A 15,709-nucleotide genomic window follows, 5' to 3' on the forward strand; every position below is an offset into this window, starting at 1 on the left:
CTAGAACTTCACTTCTGCCTAGCTTCACTCACTAGGACTTCACATCTGCCTGGCTTCACTCACCAGGACTTTCCTTCTGCCTGGCTTCACTCACCAGGACTTTCCTTCTACTTGGCTTCACTCACCAGGACTTTTCTTCTGCCTAGCTTCACTCACTAGGACTTCTCATCTGCCTAGCTTCACTCACCAGGACTTTCCTTCTGTCTAGCTTCACTCACCAGGACTTTCCTTCTGCCTAGCTTCACTCACTATAACTTCTCATCTGTCTGTCTTCACTCACCAGGACTTTCTTCTCTGCCTAACCTCCTAGTTAGAACTTTCACCTGGCTTTACTCACCAAGATTTTCTTCTCTGCCTAACCTCCTAGTTAGGACTTTCACCTGGTTTCACTCACCAGGATTTTTCAGTCAACCTTGACCTACTTGACTCTCCTTTACAATCTCCCCATATGAACAATTGCACATGTAATCTCCATGTATTGTTTACATGTATTGTCAATTACTAAATAATAATACGATGGAGCTTTACTAAATTTTAATTTTTAAATTAATAAAAAAAAGTGTGGCCCTACAAAAGGTGGGGCTCTGTGCGACGATCCCACCTACACCACCCTAGGGCCAATTCTGAAGAGGCGCGCCCACCCACGCATGACTAAGATTTTCTCTTTCGGCAAATGTAATTTCATTTTCCTATAATTATAGTTTGTCTCTTGTCGATGATCGATGTTTCCCTTTCTCTAATCTACACTATCATTTTTTTTCTATATATTTATGCTTTTTCTTTCCTTTTTTGGTGTATTTATATTATTATTATAATCATACCAGGCTTTTGGACCACATAAGTTTATATGAATAAATAAATAGAAATTTTAAATTATCTATATACTCATTCAGTTTTTATTTTTTTAAGATCTTCAACCAGCCTAAATTTCATAAGCAAGATTCATAAATTTCAATTTTATTTGTTCAGATCAATATAATAAGTTTGGCTGCCCACGTAATAATTTTGATCAAAATTATTATTATTATTATTATTAGAGTTGTCAGACGGATTAATCCATGATGGGACGGGTCGATCCATGACGGATTAATCATTTGGTGGGACGGGACGGAGCGGGCCAACCCGCCAACTTGGCGGGTTGGAAAATTTTCAATCCAACCCATTCTAAGGTGAGTTGCGGGTTTGGCGGGCCAACCCGTGGGCCCATCAAAAATTTAAAAAATATATATATATATATTTCATATCTTCAACATTTTACTTCGAAAAAATTTTCTACAATTAAATGTATACATAAACATGTATTTTAAATATTAATGAACACAAACGAGTACTTTGGATGAAAAATATTATTTTTATTTCAAAATTATAACAAAGAAAGATAATAAATTAACCTAAAACTTAGCTTAAATATGTTTTTCAACCCGTGAGTCAACCTAAGCCCGAGCGGGCTGACCCGCACGGGTCGCGGGCCTAGGCGGGTCGTCCCACGGCGAACTTGGGTTAATAAAATTTTAACCCAACTCGTTTAAATTATTTGACGGGATGGGCTAATTCGACGGACCCAATCTAAATTGACGGCTCTAATTCTGCTGCTATTGTGATTAATTAATAAATCATAATTAATTTTATTTGTCAGCGGACTGGTCACTATAAGTTAGTAGGTTTGAAGAAATCAATACCTAATATCTATTAAAAAAAGGTTTTATCTTTAAATAAATAAATAGGAACCAATTAAATATTCTAATCAATCAAATACGTTTAAATTAAAAAGCTCAATACTCAATAATATTTAAACGGATGAAATTTTTGCTTGATAAAACGGTCAACCAAACTCAAATAACTATTTCAGCAATTTAATTTATTTTAAATTTAATTTTACCTTACTTATTTTATTAAAATAAGTTTAGCAACACAAACTTTTATTAGATTACCATAACTAAACACGGTTTCTTTATATTTAATGTTTGATTTGGTAATTAAATTTGATATTTGACATGTTAATAATAATCGAATCAAATATTTACAATTAAATTTGATGTTCGAAAATTTAGTTTATCAATTTGAATACATTTGAATGTATACAATTAGCTCATTAATATTTATAAAATAAAAATTATAAATTATTTATGAATAATATCCATATATAAAATTTCTTATGAACTATATTTATTAATAATTTTTTTATTAAACTTATAAATTTGTCAAAATATATAAATAAATTATAATATCAAACTCAATGATCTAACTAAATAAATTTTAAATATAAAAGTTTTAAAAAATAATAATAATAATTAAAACCCCAATAATATCTAAACGTAAACAACGATTTTAAGTTCATTTAAAACATGGTTTAACTCACGCATTTTTATTACAAACTTTGGTCCGATCCGTTGACCACTCTGCCCAACACCAAACACTGTTTCATTCTATTAACAAGTCGACACGTCGTACGGATGGCTGGTCGATCCGGTTCTCCAAGGTCTCAGCGACGTCATCATAACCTTATGTCGTCGTGTAGCTGCGGGCCCGCTCTAGTCCGATGTCGACGCGTCAATGACGTCACCCACGAGGCTACGTGCGCTGACCACGTTTCAAATTAAGAGTGGTCTCCGCTCCCGATGACGTCAGAGTTTCTTGTTTTGATGTCATCCACGCGCCGTCCCTGATACTATATAACCATCCCCTTCCTCCCTTCCACTTCCCTGCCCAAATTCGGATTCTTCCTTCCCAATTGGCTGATAAAAAGGGAAAGAAATCGTCATAATGCAGGAAGCGACCGTTTCTCATCGATCGGCGCTCTTCCCAGTCGAATCGCCCTCCTCGCCGTCGTCGTCCTCCGCTTCCTCTTCCAGCGGCGGAGAGCACGCCGCGGTGATGCATCGGATGGTGGCCAAGAATCCCGTTGTGGTGGTGGGGCGCAGGGAATGCTGCATGTGCCACGTCGCCAGGCGGCTGTTGCTGGGCTTGGGAGTCAACCCTGCGGTGTGCGAGCTTGGCGAGGAAGCCGCGGCGGAGGTAGAAGGGGCGGTCGCTTTCAGCGGCGCCGGGAATTGTAGGGGACCGATCATTCTTCCAGTGGTGTTCGTCGGTGGAAGACTTCTCGGTGGGCTCGATCGCCTCCTTGCCGTCCACATCGCCGGCGAGCTCGTGCCGATCTTGAAGGAAGCCGGCGCTCTTTGGCTCTGATGACCAGTTTGCCCCCCTCTTTGATGTTTATACCCAAAACAAATAAAAATCGACAGCTGTGCTTCAAGATTCGTAATATTAGAAGACATTGGTGTCGAGCCGTACAAAATTAATTCGCATCGAATCCAAATTTTCTCATTGACACGTCACACTATATGCGTGTTGACTTTTGCCACAATAGCGTCTGACGTCGAGTCAATTTCACGAGGTCGTCGGCGTAAATGTAAACGCATGCATGCACCAATATCTATCGGAAGTTTCTTCTTCCACCGCTCCGTGGTCAAAAAGTGCTTCACGACAAAGAACGTGATTTGAGATTTCCACCCAACTCTCTCCAATGCACAAGAGGTTTATAAAATTTTTTTAAAAAAAAGTTAAATAAAAGTTTTGAATCATATAGAAGTGAGATTTAAAATTTATAGTTTAGGAAGAGTAATGAAAATTCGAACTTAGTTTTTTTCTCCTATATGAAATCACGCAACTTATATTTAATTTTTCAATAAATTTTCATAACCATTAAAAATGTTTTGATAAATTTTTATATTATTGATATGATATATTAAAATTATTTGAAAAAACTTATTTAAAACACTAATGATGCTGTTAACCTTCACTTTCGCTAAATAGTAAATAATGTGGTAAAAAATAATTTGATCATCTCTAACATCCCGTCAATTCGTTCCTAAATTAAAATGGAGAAAATATATTATGAGTGGTTTTTAATTATTAGTATAGATAATCGAGATATACAAAAATATGTCGTTAAATTTTAACCTTAAAATTTTATACGATAATACCCCTTAGTCAGCACACTACGCCAAGAGGACGCAAAATAGCAAAGGATGCCCGGCGTCGATCAAAGTCGATAAGGGAAGCTGCAATGTTTGACCATGTATCAAAGTCAAACAAATTGACACGCGTGATGCACGACACCTGCTGCACACGACATTGTGGATTGCAGCTAGCACACACTTATTGTAATCTTTGACTCTGTATCAAAGAAACAAATTTTGTTATTGTTATTGCATTCAATATTAAAAATATTTTCTGTAACCCACTTTCCCCTCTTAGGTAACTCCTAACTTCATATGTTTTCAAGGAGATTTTAGAATATCTCCTCATCCTTGATCTGACTAGCCTTCTAGTCGGGGCGTGTGCCAATCTCTAGTAAAAAATATAGCACATGAAATAATGAATGATCATATGTGAAAATTATCTCTATAATATTTCCTCCCTAGTGTTTTCAGTGTTTTGCTCTCTTAAATAATCCATTTGGTTTAAGAATGTGATGTCCATGTTGATCCAAATTAGTATAATGTTAGAATGATAATTTTTTAGAAGGTTGTCTGATAGGGCGATTAGGATGGGACCCTCAAGTCGGGTCAAGGTATAAGAGGTCGATTGACATGATAGTCAAAGTCAAAGAAGGGTCAACCTTGGAAGCCCACGCAATTAGTTCCTTTGGACGAAAAATAGCCAACCGAATAGTCATGTTGACCAGACTGAGGGCCCGATCGGGCTTGAGCCAAGTCTTATCCTTGGTTTAAGAATAGCATAGTTAACAAGTTCGACAGAATAATCTAGTCAATCAGACTATACGATTGGTCGGACCAATTAGATACTTAGTCTTTCCGAGATTCCTAACTCAATGAGGTTGAGCGAAGGTCGAGTCTCTGACTTTAGTTCTTTGATCCGACCGAGCGATACCTCCAAGTGGCAGTCGGTCAAGACACTTGGGAGGCTCAGTTAGATTATCAACTTCACACATAGTGGGCCCCTTAACCCAATGACCTCATTTTACTTTTTTGGCATTTTGTGCCATAGAAGACTGAGAATATTCTACAGACAAGTTGTATACTAGAAGCTTCCTCTTTGTCATGCACAGAAATTGCGGATCCATTTTGGTAAAAGTGTTAGAGTATCTTTATGGTATACCCTTTTTTGGAAACGCTTTGAGATTTGTACATAAACAGTAACACTATAAAAATGGATCTCCATCTATAAGTACAGGTGTGCTCATAAGACACGATACCACTAGCTACTGTACACTATTCATTCATTTTACTCGACTCAATCACTGACTTGAGCGTTGGAGGACCAATATCGGGGGCCCCATTCCTGTCTTGACAACTAATGCTTTTTTTGAAATGCAGGGGCATTTTGAAGGCATCTTGGGACAGCGATGAGTCTTCATTTGGTCAACATCAGAGCCACCGTTCTTGTAGGTCTCTTGGCGGCCGGCTAGAGAGAAGGTGAATAGCCTGCACAATAATAAACGAACCTTTCTCAATCTTTACAGCTTGATTAAACTAACACTTGCATCAAAGAATTAATAAGCTAATTAAAGAAAGAAGAGGCACAGTAAGAGTTACTTGGTTTGCAATCAGAGGATTACTAATCCAAGGATGTTGAAAGCTCATTAAAATCTCCTCTGGGCGGAGAATCCTTTTACTGTAGTCAAATCTCACAACTACAAAGTTAAATTGAATTAGAATTGATTACAAGTTTTCTATTTAGCTTCTAGGACCAAGACTGTATTTATAGTCCTGATCGAGATGCCTGGAATGGTTCCAAGCGCCTAGAGAGGAATAAAATTTTATCCTCGTTACGACGGCTCGCGCCACGTCGCGTTTGACTAACTTTTCAATTCCGGACGCCCGGAAGGATTTCGGGCACCCCGAGGGCGCCCAAGTGATCTGGGCACCCAGAGCATAATCAACCGTAGATTGACTTTTTCTCTAGGTCTTTCGCTCCAGCTCCGCTTGCTTGGATGATTTCCGTTATTCGGAATAGGGCTCACCCGAACCCATCTTTTGGCCTTCTCGAGTAATCTTCCTCTCTAACTTCTCATCCCTCGGAAATGTCGCTTGCGTCCTTATTGTCCGTCAGCGTACCCTTCCATAGCACCTCGTCCTTCGGACGCACCATGCCCGTTGACTCTCTCCCATGTCATCCTTCTCGCTAACTGCATCTTTCGCTTGACCTCCTGTGCTTCTAAGTTCCTGCACGCTTAGACACAAGGCATCGAAATATAACAGGATCTAACTTGACTTGGTTTGATAACATTAAAATTTCCATGGGGTACTTACAATCTCCCCCTTTTTAATATGAGCAACCCCAAGTTAAGTTCGGGTAAACCAACTAAAAATAGTAATAAATTTTGTAAGTCCAAAATATGTAAAAAAAATAAAAATCTACCTCCCCAGACTTTACTAATTCTCTCCTTTTGATCATATTAAAATAGGGTAGTCCAAGAAAATAACTTGAAATAGAATCTAAGGGTTTAAAAATAACTCGCTGATATCCAAAAGAATGAACTTTTAAATTTTGGATAAAGATGTTTTTGTTTCAATTTAAAAAATATTTTTAGACTTAAAAAAATTCTTAAAATTTTATAACAGTTGGACAAACATATTTAAAGTAAATTTAAAATTTTTCACCAAAGATTAAAAATTATTTTAAGCAGAAATAAATTATTGCAGCATAAATTTATATTTTCTATAAAAAATAGTTAGCAATAGTTATTAACCTCAAAAAATTATAAAATATTTTCTGAGAATATATAATACTAGGTAATTTTCTAGAAAAAATAAATTTTAAAGAATTGAATTTTTAAAAAAATTTCATGTTAAAAATTTATATTTAGATAAATAATTCATAGAAAATTCACCAACGGTCAAAAAATTTCAGGGAAATTTTTGTAGATAGAGAAAAGGATAAATTTTCACAGAAAAAATAAATTTTACAAAAAATAACATTGGAAGATATTTTTAAATCAAAGAATATGAATTTTATAAAAAATCATAAAAAAATAGTACAATAGTCCAAAAAAAAATTGAAAATTTTTCTATGGATAAATAATGAAATTCTCTTTCTTAGAAAATTTAATTTTAATTAATTTTTAAAGAGAAATTATGCACAACTCTTTATTTGATAATTCTAAACAAGAATATGAAATCAAAATAAAAGCAACACATGCATAATGATTTTTCAATTTAAGCATAATTTTAGAACTCAATATAGGTTCTTCCAACTGGGTTAATCAAAAATTACTTCGGAATATATTTTTTTAATATTCTTTTAACTTGACTTTTAGGAAACCTAAAATGTCAATTAAGTCCTCGATCATATTTAAAATTTAAGCATGAATCATTTCTAACGTTTCAATTTTATCTTTTAATTTTATATTTTCATTTATTAGTTTTTCAAAGTCTTCTTTTAGGCATGAATGTTCTTTCTTTGACTTTATATACTTTGTTCTCTTTTTATATAATGATTTACTTAGCATTTGCACAATTTTAAATAATTACTCTCGAGTTAGCTTACTTACCTGACTTACCATATATTTGTCGCTAGATGCTCCCCTTTCATTGCTTCTTTCTTTTGCAATGTCTCCCTCTTCACTGATACTCTCGATGCACATTTCCGAGGTGCTTTCGTCGTCTTCGGGTAGGTACTCGGTAATTAGCATTGTTTCGGTAATCTCCTCAGATTTGAATGCTTTTGAAGATGAGTCGGTATACATAGCATAATCATATTCTTCTTTCGTTGATTGTTCATAGAGCTCCAAGAATTTTTTTTTTTCCAAAGTTCTTTTGCACATTGGTAGTTGCCAATTTTGTCAAGTTTTTGAGCAGAAAAAACACTCAGTAGGTGGAACTCGGCCTTACCATTTGCTATGAATTTGTTGTGCTGCTTTTGAGTCCAAAGATGCTCCTCGAGTTTTTTTCCATCTTTACTTTTGGGGACATCAAAATCAAATTTCATAGAAAGCATTATATCAAGATTAGTTCAAAAAAATACCTCCATTTTTCGTTTCTAGAATGAGAACTCACCCTCAAATGTTGATGGATAGATGCTTGGTCCGGCCATCTCTTTTGCTTCGATCGATGGTCAGCCCTTCTGAAGCGTCCTTGCACTGATACTACTTGTAAGTCCCTTGGCAGCCGAGTAGGGGGTGGGTGAATAGCCTGCACAATAATAAATGAACCTTTCTTAATCTTTATAGCTTGATTAAACTAACACTTGCATAAAAAATTAATAAGTTAATTAAAGAAAGAAGAGGCACAGCAAGAGTTACTTAGTTTGCAATCAGGGGATTGCTAATCCAAGGAAATTGAAAGCTCACTAAAATCTTCTTTGGGCGAAGAAGCCTCTTATTGCAGTCAAATCTCACAACTACAAAGCTAAAATGAATTAGAATCAATTACAAGTGTTCTATTTAGCTTCTGGGATCAGTGTTGTATTTATAGTCCTGATCAGGGTGTCTAGAACGGTTCCAAGTGCTTGGAGGGGGATAAAATTTTATTCGCGATGGCTCACGCCATGTCACGTTTAGCTAACTTTTTAATTTCGAGCACTCGGAAGAGTTTCAGGCGCTATGAAGAGTTCCGGGCACTCGGATTGTGCGTTTCTAGCTCCTTGGGGTGAGGCACCCCGAGGTACCCTGGTGATCCGAGCGCTCGGGCGCCCAGACTTCAGGTCTGGGCGCCCGAAGTCTTGGCGCCCGGAGCACAATCAGCCGTAGGTTTACTTTTCCTCTAGGTCTTCCGCTCTTGCTCCACTCACTTATGGGCCGAGCTAGGACCCGAGTGGAAGGCTCGACATAGTTCCAACCGATCCACCCTCCCCTGACTGCCTTCCCACAAGTACATTTACAACCGAGCGGCCTGCCTCCTGCGCCCTCATTGTCAATTGCATATCACCGGGCACTATTTCGCACGCCCCTCGATGACATAGGCCGAGCCAATAGGCCTCAAGGCTCATCTTCAGAGAATGTGCCCGCCGGCAATTATCATAAAGGAAAGGCCCCCATGGTCAGTAGTTCTCCAGAGCGAGTGAGCATATAGTTCTCCCAGGAGATCTTGAAAAATAAACTACCGGCCTATTTCCAACCATTATCGATCGGGGAATATGGAGGACGACTGATCCTGAGGACCACTTACTCAAACTTGAAAATACGGTTATCCTCCATCAATATACGAACTGGGTCAAGTGCCGAGTGTTTCTCGCGACACTGTCTGGCTCGGCACAAAGGTGGTTTAATCGAATCCCGGCTGAGTCTATATGCTGCTTCAAGGACTTTAGCAATGTTTTTCTACATCACTTTGCCACCAGCCGTCATTACCACATGACTACACTAAGTCTATTCTCTCTCAAGCAAGGGCCCAAAGAGATGCTAAGGGCTTATAACAAGAAATTCAATCAAGTGGCCATGGACATCCCCTCGGTTCTTCCGAGATCCTAGTGAGCAGCTTCTCCCAAGGGCTCACGGATGGTGAGTTCTTTCGATACCTCATTAAGACGCAGCAGAGGGACTTTGATCATCTGATTAGACGAGCCACCAATTACATCAACGTGGAAGAAGCCCAGTCTGCTCGGAAGAAGGAAGTTGCCCCTTCAACTCCTTCATCCGCTCCCTAGCACCGAGCGCTTGCTCCCCCTTTTCCACCTAAAGGGCCTTGATCCAGCTCCTTGCCTAAGCATTGTGAGTCAAGGCCGCATGTACTCCAACACGTAGAAGCCGAGCAGATATGTTTCCCTGAGCCTTGATAATGAACTCCCATGTTTTGTACCTACCATCGCTCAGGAACCCATAATACTGAAGATTGTTACCATTTTAATCAAGAGCAACACCAACCATCCATTAATAAAGGGTTTCACCAGTGATCCCCTTCTCCTAACCGCCAACATTACCACCGGCCAGATGGATCCCCAGGTCGGAACCCTGTCGAGGCCGATCGAAATCAGTTGGAGCACCAATAAAGAAATAACTGAGCACTAGCTCAGGCTTCTGCAGAACAAGCTCCACGTTGACCCGCTCAAAGGAAAAAAAAATTGTAGCAATTCCACTCGGGATGACATTGGGATGATATCGAGTGACCCAACCGATGGTGATTCCAATCAGGCCAGAAAATCACATGCACGCCAACTAGAGATCCATGCAGTCGGGTATAGCCAAAAGAAAGCACAAATACCAGAGATCAATTTTGGTCTCAAAGACTTAGAGAGGATAGAGATACCCCATGATGTTGTATTAATTATTAAAGCTATAATCACTAACTATAATATTCATTGTACTTTTGTTGATACAGGTAGTTCGATCAACATAATTTTCAAGAAGGCATGCAAGCAGCTTCAAATAGATGGGAGCATGCTATAGCCAATGACTACACCTCTGTGCAAGTTCATTGGCAACAAGGTACAACCAATCAGACAAGTTTGGTTAGCTATATCTCTGGGAGAAGAACCGCTCATGAGGACTCACTGATTGAACTTTATAGTGGTGGATGCTCCATTAGCATATAATGTAATCTTTGGTCGACTGGCGCTAAATGAGTTTCAAGTTGTCATCTCCATGTTCTACGACCAATAACTACACCTTTGTATGGGTTCACTGGCAATGAGGTACAACTGATCGAACAAGTTCAGTTGGCTATATCTCTGGGAGAAGAACTGCTTATGAGGACTCGTCGATCGAACTTCATAATGGTGGATGCTCATCAAAATATAATGTAATCCTTGGTTGACTGGCACTAAACGAGTTCTAAGCCATCTTCTCCATATTTTGCCAGAAGATCAAATTTTTAGTGGACGACTTAGTCAGTGAGGTGAAAGGAGATCAGTTAGTGGGACGAAAATGCTACGTGGAGCTAGTGAAGACCAAAGCTCTCACCGTTAGAAAAATACAACAAGTGGAAGTTAACGCCATTCACAAAGCTCCTCCGACCTTGGTCTATGAAGAAAAAGAGAAAATGCATATCCATTTGTGTCAGTCGGAGACTACCACTTATATTGCAGCATATCTGAGCCCCGAAAATAAAGTAGAGTTGATCACTTGCTTGAATCCCAATAATGGTATCTTTGCGTGGACTCCTCATGAGCTCATGGGCATCTCACCTACAATAATGGAGCATTCCCTACACATTCGATTGAACGCTCGGCTGGTCAAACAAAGAAAAAGAGATTTTTGAACAAAGTAGAATCAAATCATCCGAGCGGAGATGGACATGTTACTCAAAGCTAGGCATATTCGTGAGGTTAAGTTACCAAGCTAGCTAGCAAATATAGTGCTAGTATAAGCCTGAGAACAAATGGTGAGTCTGCATTAATTTCAGTGATTTGGACAAGGCATGCCAAAGGATTACTACCCTCTACCACATATCGATCAGGTGGTGGACTCAACCTTCGATCACGAGTTGATATGCATGCTAAATTCATATCAAGGTTACCACCAAGTCCCTCTAGCCAAAGGAGACTAAGAAAAAGTTAGCTATATCACTATAGAGGGAACATACTGTTATAAGGTCATGTCGTTCAGACTGAATAATGCCGAAGCAACATACCAGCAGCTTATGAACAAAGTGTTATGAGAGTAGATCGATAAAAATATAGAGATATATGTAGATGATATACTAATCAAATCCCTCTAAACTACTGATTTATGTGTAGATATAGAAGAAACTTGTCAGACCCTGAGGAAGTATGGCGTCAAGCTCAATCCTAACAAATGTTTATTTGGGACTAAAAGTAGATGCTTTCTCAACTATATTGTGACCAAGTGGGGAATTGAAGCCAACTCGAGTAAGGTGAAGGCCCTCTAAGATATGCCCCCACCACGCAATCTGAAAAGCACAATGCCTGACTGAACGGATCACAGCTCTCTCCGAGTTCATTTCAAGGTCATCCGATCGGAGTTTACCTTTCTCCAAATTACTTCATCAAGCCATAAAATTATAGTGGGATGTTGAATGTGATAAAGCACTAGAGGATCTCAAAAGTTATTTATCTTCCTTGCATGTATTTGCGAAGCTCATTGCTGGCGAGCCACTGTGGATATATTTGTCTTCCACCAAGAGGGTGGTCGGGTTGGTGTTAATGTGACACCTGCATATTTTTAAGTCATTTATTAAAAGACACTGAATGTCGCTACACTACTCAGTAGTTGTACCCATAGAAGTGGACATAGAGTTCGATCGGAGATAATTATATGATGAAGGTAATTTTAATCGATGTCTTATGGAGATTTATCTTGTAAAAGATATCAGAGACAAAGCAGCCACTCGACTAATAGCTTATCGGCAACAAATGAAGCATAACTATAATCGAAGGGTCATCCCAAGATTTTTTTAGGTCGGTGACTTAGTTTGGAAGCGGGTCAAGCCGATCAGTGATGTTAGTAAATTAGAGCCGCAATGAGGTGGGCCATACAAGGTGGTGCAAAAACTTGGCTTGAGTCCTTATTACCTTAAAGATGTCGGCTGGAAACACTTGGATCGGCCATGGAGTGTCAATCATCTACTGCCCTATCAGGCTTGAGAGTATTTTTGCACTAAATAGATGTTGTTGGTACAACAGGACGACAAAAGGAGGGTGAATTACCTGTAATATTAAAATAACCTTTCTTGATCTTTGCATTTGATTAGTAGCACCATTAAATTTAACAATAATAAAATTGAACTAAATAACTTAAAAGGAAGTTTAAGAGGCCAGAATTTTATATAGTTATAACCTAGGTAGTTATTAATCCAAGGCAATGAAAGACACTAAAAGATCTCCTTCATTGCAGGCAGAGAAGTTTCTTACAATCACTGAAAGGCTCAAAGAAATGCTAGGAAAGTGTTACAAGAGTTGTATTTCAACTTTTTGATTATTTTCTAGCTCCAAGGATCTTTTTATAGCCCTTGAAAAACTCTATCCAAGGTTGGAAAGCGCTTCCAAGATGGTCCAAGGCGCCTTCCATTAGATAAGTCTTATCCGTCAAAGATAAAACCTTATCTTCACTAGCAATTACTGGAAAGTGCCTTCTATGGGTTAGAAGGCTCCTTCGCATTGTTCATCAAAGGCACCTTCCAATCCTTGAAGGCGCCTTCGGAGTCCAAAAATGGTTAACTTCCCTTGTTAACCATTTTTCGTTCCGCTCGCTTGGTTGATGCTCTAGCCATTCGGAATTGAGCTCACTCGAACCCAACTCTGGCCTTTTCCTCGAGCAGCCCTCCTCCCTGGCTTCTCGTCCCTTGGACCACCATGCATGTCCTCATTTGTCGGTGTACTTTTCTACGGCACCTCATCCTTCGGATGCACCGAGTCTGTCGACTTCCTTCCCGTACTATCCTTCTCGCTAGCCACGTTTTCCGCTTGACTTTTTGTGTTCCTAAGTTTCTATACACTTAGACACAAGAATCAAATATACACATGACCTAACTGAACTTTGTTGACCACATCAAAACTATCATGGGATACTTGCAATCTCTTTCTTTTTGATATGCATCAACCCAAGTTCAAGTTAGGGAATAACATAACTAAAGTAAATAAGTTGCAATTCTATGAATTAACCAAGTTTGCAAAAAATAAAAATGATCCTAACTCCCCATTAACTTGTCCAAAACCCCCCCCCCCCCCCCCCATGATCATATAAAAAAAAGTAGGGAAAAAAATACAACAAACAGTTAAACAAATTTGAAAAAAAAAATTATGGGTACATTACAAACATTGCTAGTAGACTAATATTTTTTTAGAAATAATTTTTAAAAATATTCTATTTTTACTAATTAAGAAGAATAAGTTAGACCAGTAAAAAAAAAGTTTCCTAGAAAAATATTATTTAGTTATTTTAGTAAGGCAACTAATTTTTTAAAATAAATCTTTTTTTAAAAAATTATTCTAAAAATTCTACTAATTTTCTTAGATATGAAAAATACTTTATTTAACGACAGAAAAATAAAAGTTTCTAAATTTCTATTTTCTTAAATTTTAATATTAAAAATTTTCTTTTCACAAAATTCATAACAATTTAGATAATATTAAAAAAAATTAAAATTTTTTATAAAGATTAAGAATGTCATATTTTTCACAGAAAATTAAAAAATTTCAAAAATAAGTCTGCGTAATAATTTTAAATTTTAAAATATAATGTTCTTTGATAATTTCATAGAAAATTACTCAAAAAACAAATTTGAAAAAAAAAATCTTTAACAAAATACTTGTTGTTCTATAAGTGTAAAAATTTTGAATAAAAATTCAAAAAAAATACTTGAAAATATAATTTCTATCCTAATAATTTAGATACTTGGAAATTTAATCTAAAAAAGATTTTAGAACAAAAATCAGTTCCTACCTATTGGATTTACTAAAAATTTTAGAGGTACATAATTCCTAGGGATTTTCCTAATTTGTCCCTAGTGATTCCTAATGTGCCAATTAATTTTACCATAATATCTAAATTTTGATTTTTTTAAAAAAATCGTTTGAACATGCATGGGTTTTTTTAAAAATTTTTTTATTTTTAAATTATCAAAATATCTAATGGCCATGAATTTGCTATGTTTAATTTTAACCTAACATTATCTTTTTCTAGTTATACTATATTCTTAGATAATATTTTGATAAATTCAAAAGATGCTTTGGAGATAGTGCACATACCTCACTTATCTCATGTTCTGATGCTCCCCTTCATCATGGTTTTCTTCTAATAAGTCTCCCCCTTCATCGATGTTTATCTCTGAACTACTTTCATCTTCTCCTTAGTGGTCCATCAATAGGGCTAGTCCAATGTATTCTTCAATTTCTGACTCCGATGATAACTCATCCTCTGTAGCTTAAGTTTTTGTGCCTTTATTTAGTTGGCTCTTTCTTCTTCTCCTTTGTCTTTAGCTTTGGGCAATCATCCTTAATGTGCTCTTCTTCATTGTAGTTGTAGCATCGGACTTTCCTTTTACTCCAAAAGTACTTTTTCATCTATGACTTAAATTTATTAGATTTAATAAACTTATTAAATTTTCTTACTAATAATGTCACTTCATCTTCGTCGATGGATGCTTCAGAGTCTTGATTATCTGTTCTTACCTTCAGGCAGTGGCATAGCCAGGATTTTAGATTAGGAGGGGCGATTTTATAAAAATTTTAAATATTAGTGTAGATCAATTTTTATCCTCCAAAAGTCTAACTTTCAAATTTAAGGAGTTAAAAATGAACTTAAATTTAAAAATTTTTAATTTAGCCCTTGATTTTAGTTGAAACAATGATCTATGGATCGTCGGACCTTATCTAATACTTAAAGCCTAAGAATCAATTTAGGTGGAAGAGAGACAGAAGGGAGGATGTAGCGAAGGGGGGATGCCCTATTTGAAATAAGTATATCTCATTTTTTTTTTTTTAAATACTTCGACATTGTTATTTCACCTAATTTATCTTAATATAATATTTTAGACACATAATCACTTAATTTAATGACTAGTTTTTTAACCATTCAAAAATAATAATAAAATTGATAGTAAACAAATAAACATGAATATGAAAAATTGACACTATATATTTTTTTGACACTTATATTCGTAACAAAAAATAACAAATAAGAAAACTTTACTTCAATCAAAAGGTGTTTGTTGTGGAGTATTGGTGTAGTGACAACGATGACACTGGTAGCAAACAATGGTGGTGCTAGTAACAATATGTTGTGGTGACAATAATGTGTATGGTAGTGGCAACGACATGAGATGAAGAATTTTGAGGATAAAATTAGGGT

The 15,709-nt window shown here is 37.0% G+C and overlaps 1 protein-coding gene across 1 annotated transcript; it reads left to right on the plus strand.

Annotated features, from left to right (window-relative positions):
- Positions 1-2,681: 2,681 nt before the first annotated feature.
- Positions 2,682-3,299, plus strand: LOC121999963 (monothiol glutaredoxin-S3-like). Its single transcript, XM_042554558.1, has one exon. The coding sequence runs from the start codon at positions 2,764-2,766 to the stop codon at positions 3,184-3,186; it is 423 nt and encodes a 140-aa protein (XP_042410492.1). The 5' UTR covers positions 2,682-2,763; the 3' UTR covers positions 3,187-3,299.
- The last annotated feature ends 12,410 nt before the right edge of the window (positions 3,300-15,709 follow it).

The sequence above is a fragment of the Zingiber officinale genome, chromosome 7A (assembly GCF_018446385.1).
Source record: "Zingiber officinale cultivar Zhangliang chromosome 7A, Zo_v1.1, whole genome shotgun sequence".
NCBI classification, from domain to species: Eukaryota; Viridiplantae; Streptophyta; class Magnoliopsida; order Zingiberales; family Zingiberaceae; genus Zingiber; species Zingiber officinale.